The 7,330-nt window shown below is 45.3% G+C and overlaps 1 protein-coding gene across 1 annotated transcript in view; it reads right to left on the minus strand.

The window, feature by feature from the left end:
- Positions 1-4,058: 4,058 nt before the first annotated feature.
- Positions 4,059-7,330, minus strand: part of GLOD5 (glyoxalase domain containing 5) — a 4,323-nt gene continuing 1,051 nt past the window's right edge. Inside the window, exons 2-3 of the mRNA XM_015409006.1 lie at positions 5,632-5,787; positions 4,059-4,333 (exon numbers count right to left, since the gene is read on the minus strand). Of these exons, the coding sequence (XP_015264492.1) occupies positions 4,199-4,333; positions 5,632-5,787 (291 nt within the window). The 3' untranslated portion in view covers positions 4,059-4,198. The remainder of the gene's footprint in view (positions 4,334-5,631; positions 5,788-7,330) is intronic.

Genomic DNA, 7,330 nt, shown 5'->3' on the forward strand with positions numbered 1-7,330 from the left:
ATGACATTAGCAGAATTCAGGCAAAGTTCAAGAATTTAGGGCATACAAAGATTTTAAGTTTTAAGGTACAGGAAAAGATTTTAAATTTTAAGGCATAGGAAAAGAATTTATGACATACAAAGATTTTAAGTTTTAAGGCACAGGTTAATTTCTCTGTCAAATGCATCATTTGAAAAGTGGTGTATGTGTGCATCTATATCTATCTATTCAATAAATAAATAAATAATAGAAAACAACTCATTCATGACTCTACTGTGGCTTGTCAGTATACTTGGGTCCCTTTGCTTAATGCCATAGTTGGGTTTCAAAGGGAGGGTGAGCTGCAGGCTTGCTTTCATGTCATTCAGGAAATAAGCCCCGAGGAAGCGTCTTGAAAAATCTGTCCCCAAGCGCCAAATATAGAAAATGAGTCCCACCTGCAGAAACTGAGAGTACTGTCAGGAGGATGGCATGCATGATGATCCAGGAGGATGCACCTTCTTGCAGGCGAGCGAGCAAGCAAACTCCTGTCTTCTAGGAAATAAGTCAACCTGTGGAGGTGAAGTCTCAAGGCTCAGAATGTGGCTCAGCTTGTTCTCTTGTGCCCACAAAGTGAATTGAAGCACCTGGGGTTAGCCCTGACTTGGGTAGCCCAGGCAAACCCAATCTCATCAGATCTCGGAAGCTAAGCAAGGCTGACCCTGCCAAGTACTTGGATGGGAGACCTCCAAGGAATACCAGGGCTAGGATGCAGAGGCGGGCAATAGCAAGCCACCACTCTGAAATGTCCAAGCCCCACTAGGGGTTGTCAGAAGTCAACTATGACTTCCAGGCACAAACACACACACAGACACACAAACACCAAAAAGGAGAGAAACAACTGGGGTTAAAGCAGTGGGTAGCAAAGCAAAGAGAAAACAGGAAGCATCTACTCAAGCTGCATATTGCAGAGATCCTCCCATAGGCACAAAATAACTTTTGAAATACACAGAATCTCAGATTTCCCTCTTGCCCTCCAGCCTTTGTCTTCTCTGTATGATGATTGGGTTTCCCCAGAAAAGTTTGGCAGTCCTGGCTATAATAATGCATCTTATCTACAGAGAAGATTTCCCCCATTTCAGCCACCCAACTAGTGCACTTTTGTTGTTGTTATTGTTGTTGTCCCATGTGATGTTGTCCTCCAGGAAACAATTACTCCGTAGATTGGACACTTGGCAAGCATTCCTGATGTTCAGAAACTGAAATTCTTACTTTCCTGCAAACTAAAAACATTCATGGTGGACATTGCTCTATTTTGTTATATAATTTCTGTACCTCTGACAAACGGAATTCATTTTAAGGATGCATGGCCTTGGCTGTTAAATTAAGGAAAGGATACTGTTGGGATGATCTTTTTCTTGTTTCTGAAAGGGTAAGTATGTCTTATATTTGGATGAAAGGAAATGCCCCTTTCCTCAGCATTTTCACAGTGAACAGCCTGAATTGTTTTAATTGGGGAGGGGGTGGTGGTGGTGGTCAGGGCAATGTCATAGTGCAGTTGCTAGCAATACAAAACCGGGGAGATTGGGCAGGGGAACATCAACACCAATGTCTTGCCAGCCGAGCACTGAGATGGAATCCAGATAAAGAAAGATGGAGTTGGGGTGCCAGCCTCCTATCTCCCCAAATCACAGCTGATCTTCAGACTACAGAGATCAGTTCTCCTGGACGAAATGGACGCTTTGGAGGACGGACTCTGTGGGCATTGTACCTCATGGAGGTTCCTGTCCTCCTCAGGCTCCACCCCCCCAATCCCAGGAATTTCCCAACTTCAAGCTGGCAACTCTACCCCACCTCCACCCATGGCCAGGGGGCACCTGAAAATCCTAGATGATGTGGAGGGATTTTTTTTAATGGGGGGGGGGTCAGGGTATCACCATTATTACAGTAGAGCAATACAAAACCAGAGGGGGGGGGGACATGAATCAGTGTCTTGTTCAGTGCTACAATGAACAAATGCATTACAGTGAGATTGGGTGTGGAAAGGATCTGCCCCAGTGTCTTGTTCAGTGCACAGGATTTTTTTAAAAATTGGCTGTAGAATTGCACTCTTCTTGAGTAGTGCTTGCATATACCATTTTTAAAAGGGTAGGTGGAAAATCACGATGGCAGCATGACAATGTGGGGGGATGCAGTGCACATCTGATGTGAAAGGGAAACCATGCTTAATCCTGGTAAAAAAACAAAACCACAACCCAAAACCTCTCTGGCATCCCTGTTGCAAGTGCAAATTGACCAACAATCACACTAATAACCTGGCCACCACAGAAAAAGATCTCATGTAGAATCAGTCACTTTCCCGTATGCATCCGAACCAGAAGTTATCAGCAGAATATTCATGCTAGAAGGGTTGGGGCTGGGGGTATGTATTGAATCCAATGGCCTGCTGCGTTTCACTGCCCGAATGCCTTTCTGCACAGAATGCTGCAAGAGAGGTTTCACATTGTGCCCCCTCCTGGCTTTCACTATTGCAGCATGCTTCTTTTCTGTACAACAATAAAAAATTTATACACCATATTTACTTGAAAGAAAGACGACCTTGAATGCATGACAACCTCATTCAAAATGTTATACATACAAAGAATATATAGATACGTCCCCCCTTATTGATGGCATACCTGGCAGGATGAAATGTACTTTTGCGTTTCAGTAAATACTATAGTCATTTTGCACTATAGAAATGCACATGCTCACTGAGCTACTTCATTGACTTTGGTGGGTAATATGTTTTAGCAGAAGTTAAACCTACATAACAAGCCCAGTGCCTGGTGCCTTTTCAAGGTCTCCTCTTCCATTTCAGCAAATGATTTGTTGAAAGCATCTGGGTCCAATGGCATGATTTGTATTTGTTTATTACTGACATTTAACTCAACCCAATATACAAAGGTGACAATAATGCCATTACAGAAGACAGTTTTAAATTAAATATCCAAGCTTGCAGTTTCTGGAAGGAAGAAGGGTTTTGCACAAGATCAGAACAGTAAGACACACAAAATTTCTCCACCTTCAATGGCCACTGTACTCATTTCAACACAAAAAGCAACTGTTCTTACTTGTAAGGCAGGAAATGCTTCAAAGCCTCCAATAAACAGGTAGATGTCTTCAGCACACCAGATAGAACGCACTATATATGTATACATTATCACAATTTATTACAACATTAGAAAACACGGCACTTCGTAGAGCGTCAGAAGCAAAATGAGAAGTCCTTGCCCCAAGGAACTTACAGTCTATATTTCATGGGGGGGGCGGGGGAGAGAATCATCTGCAGTTATAATTCAGGAGAAGAGCACCCAGTTTGCATGCGGATGATGTTCTCTGTTCTCTGTCATCTCTCGTTAAAGGAGCAGGTGCTGGGAAAGCCCTTTCTCTGGCTGAGGCTGTGGAGAGCCACTGCCAGTCAAAGTAGACTGGCAGTGGCTCTCCACAGTGAGCTAGACAGAAAGCAATTTCTTGCTTATTCTCATGAGCATTGTCCGTACGATAGCTATGGTATGTGTCTCTGTGCCAGACACTCTTGTGCAAGACCTGGGTAACTGTGCGAAAAGACCCTTAGTAAAGGCAGTAAAGGCTTTAGAGTGTGTGTTCCTCTTTAAGCAAGCAAGGCTGCCATCTCGTGGTGAATCCAAGGTGTGCTGTCTCCTTTCCTGAGTTTTCAAGCAGGGCCAAAATAGTGGCAGAAGTATGTGTGCCTATAAAAGCTGAGTTGATATTCTATGTAAGGGGGAGGAGCATTTATAGTACATTTTGCACAGACAGGAGAAAGAAGCGTAAGCCTCTCCTCTTCTGTGCCCCCCTCCCATTGGCAAAAACAGCTAAGGCAAAGCAAGGACAGAATGTGGAAAGGGGGAAGACTCTGCACCCCCTGCTGCCACCTGCCCATGCCCTGCTTTAAATCACCCTCCCTCTCTTTATTTAAGATCAGCACAGTACCAGTTAGGTCTCGCTAACCTCACATCTAGTTGCACCCCCTAAATACACACACATGGATGGATGGATGGATGGATGGATGGAAGGAAGGAAGGAAGGAAGGAAGGAAGGAAGGAAGGAAGGAAGTCTGCCCTCGATAAACACGGCATGCCTTTTGATCTTTCCCCCCAGAGGTCAGAATTTTGGATACAAAGAGATCAGGGTGTTAATCCTTTCATTGCTGAATATGCCCTAATCCACAGGAGAACAGTTACTCTCTTCTAACAGTGCTGTAGTTGCTGACCTCAATCAGGTTACAGTCTGGGTCTCGAAAGTAAACAGATGTGATTGGACCAACTGCACCAGTTCTGAGTACTGGCCCTTCTTCAATTTTCACCCCACAGGCCTGTAAGAAAGGGGTTGGGGGAAGGAATAAAGGAGAAAAGCATAACATTCAACAACCTCTATGCCTCCCCATCACCTTTTGCAACATTTTTTCAGAGAACAGACATTGAGTTTGTGGTGCTATACTGGATCCAGTCTGACACCAGGCCTGAGATTGGGACCAAAACCTTCTTGGTTTGATTCTTCTAAACCTTTCAATCACTTTCAATACCATCAACCATGAAACCATTCTGCAAGACTTTTCTCAACCCAGGGCCCCATTTGGTGGCAGATTTACTCCTTTCTGGAGGGCAGGATTCAGAGGGCTGTGCTAAGAGACTATTATTTCTTCCGGTGGGAATGGCTCTGCTGGGTTTCACAGGCTTCCATTTGTTCCCCCATGCATTTTAACACCTGCATGAAACTACTAGGAGAGAACATACAACAAGACATGAGAGCGAGTCTTTCAGTAACATCCATGTCTGGATTTTTTCCTTTTCATCAGATCCAGGTGAGGCAGCAGCAGTATTCCTGCATGTCTGACAACAGTAGATGTGGCTGCATAAACTTTAAGCTCAGTCCTTACAGAGTGGATAATTGTGTGGTCAAACATCTGCCATGGATGGAGTCACCACCCTCCTGTAAAGCCTACATTCACCACTTGTTAGAGCCTCTGGGTTCTGCATTGTCCCTGAAACTCCCAAGTAGTGGTTGTGGCCTACAGTGCCCTTTACGGCTTTGATTGAGAAACCAGCTATGCCTACTACTCTTACCTGGCCAATGACAACCATGTTTTATGACTTCCAGACTGGACTGCTGTAACGTGATCTACATGGGGCTGCCTTTGAAGATAGTTGAACATTTTCCTGCTAGGGAGAACGCTGCTGCAGTAGGGTTGCCAGACCCCCTGGTGGAAGCAGGGGTCCCCCACTGTCAGGCCCCACTTCCCTGCCACAGAAAAGCATGGGGGAACTCAAAAAAGAGGGAAATCCATCTGACGTGCAGCGACATGTCTACATCACTACCCATGTGACCTGGAAGTGACATCACATCTGGGCTGTCAGGGTGACACTCTGGTATTTGGGCAAAACTCTATGGTAGAAGCCAAATTTACCATAGAGCTCTTGCCCAAATACCAGAGCATCACTCTGATGTCTTGGGCATGATGACGTCACTTTCAAGTCATGTGGGCAGTGATGTGGACACATCACTGTACATCGGATAGGCCTCCCTGCTACTCCCAGTAAGTCTCCCCCCATCCCCTGCCAATTGCCAACTTGGGCCTTGGCTTCTGCCAGCTGCCATCTTGTAGCTTCTGACCTTCAAGTGCCCCATCAACTGCTCCAGGGGCATCTCTGTTATGAGGCAGATGTCCAGGGAACCTGGAACTGGCTGGTGGGCCTTGGGCTCAAACTCCTTCCCTGCTTCATGAAGGTTAAATTTCTGGTTCCCAAAATGCAAGGCTTTGCGGTTTCCCTGTTAACAAAGTAAAGTTGAGTGAGTGAAGGGGAGTCTCAGCAACTGAGGGCCTCCTAAAAGCAAACTGTATGGAAATGAGGGGCTTGAGACACACCCAAAGGTCTTGTTTGCATGGGGGACAGGGCAGAATGGGCCCTGCATTTAAATATGTTAAAATGAATTCTATGTCTGAACTAATTCACATTTCTGCATAAAAAAGCTTGATGTCTGTGATCTCAACAACTTATGCACAATTGCAAACATTTGCATATTTAATATAATTTATTCTGGTTTTGCTGGCTATGGGGAGGGGCAAAGAAGTCTCCTCTCAATAATCCTACTTAGCCCGTCTCCATCTTGGCTTGTAGAATTGAAACAGGAAATTCCTGCAGACTTTCAGGAGTTGGATCCAGACTAAATCTTCTGCTAACAGAAAACACTTATTTCCCCAGAATGCCCCTTCTCACTGCAGCCCACCGATCTCCTCCAAAATGCTGCTCCTGGGGGAGAGGGGACAGTCTGGAATAGCATTAGAGGCAAATCAGAGGTTGGTGCGGGTGGGGGGATGGCAGAAATTACACCACCTCCCATCAGCGGGAAATTTAGTCTGGATCCAACATTATGAAGACAACCTTTAGGGGAAGAAACGCTTATTTGAAAATGAAAGCTGAAATGGTAGGGCAGTGGAATTTGACAACCAGTACTAAATTTGGCACTTTTGTTGTATTATACACAGTGCAGTCAGAATATCTGCACACCTCCAGTATTTCTGATGGATTTGGTGTGCTGTCCCTGACTATACCATGACGTGTACTCTGGTGGCTGACTGTAACAATAAAAATTACTATTACCATGATGTCATGCAGTTGCTCTACAGGAAACAATTTCTTGTACTTCTGCCCTCTCTGCAGTGGGACGTGGCAGCTGCTTAGGTGTCAGGTAAATATTGTGACCTCTCAGTAAAGACAAGAAGGACTGAAAATGTTTTATTTTTTGGTATTTTTGCATCTTTGTGTTCGTGCATCTGTGTGCCTGTGTCTGGAAGTCATGGCAACCTCTGGCGACTCCTACTGGGGCATGGAGGGCATTCAGAGAGGTGGCTTGATTGCCTGCCTCTGTCTCCCAGCCCTTGTATTCATTGGGGTCTCCCATCCAAATCCTTGCCAGGGTCAGCCCTGCTTAACTTCTGAGATCTGACAAGATTGGGCTTGCCTGGGCTATCCAGGTCAAGGCAAGAAGGACTGAAAATGTGATGAGTTTGCAGACTCAAGGCAACCACCCCTTTGCTTTATGTCTTAACTAGAAATAAGGCTCGTTGTGGAAATAAATACAATGGGATCTAGAAAGAGGCTCTGGGAGAGTGCGCTGGCTTTGGGCAAACAGTGTCAATTTGCTGTGGCGACCTCAGCAGGGTATAATGACAGAGTCCACTGTTTTCTCCAGAGGGACTGATCTGTGCTACCTGAAGAGCAGTTGTAATTTTGAGTGCTCTCTAGCCCTCACCTGGAGAGTGGCAACAATTGTTACCCAGGCTCCACCCCTCAAATCTCCAGGAATTTCC

This window comes from Gekko japonicus, unplaced genomic scaffold (genome assembly GCF_001447785.1).
Source record: "Gekko japonicus isolate JY-2015 unplaced genomic scaffold, Gekko_japonicus_V1.1 scaffold19, whole genome shotgun sequence".
Taxonomy (NCBI): Eukaryota; Metazoa; Chordata; class Lepidosauria; order Squamata; family Gekkonidae; genus Gekko; species Gekko japonicus.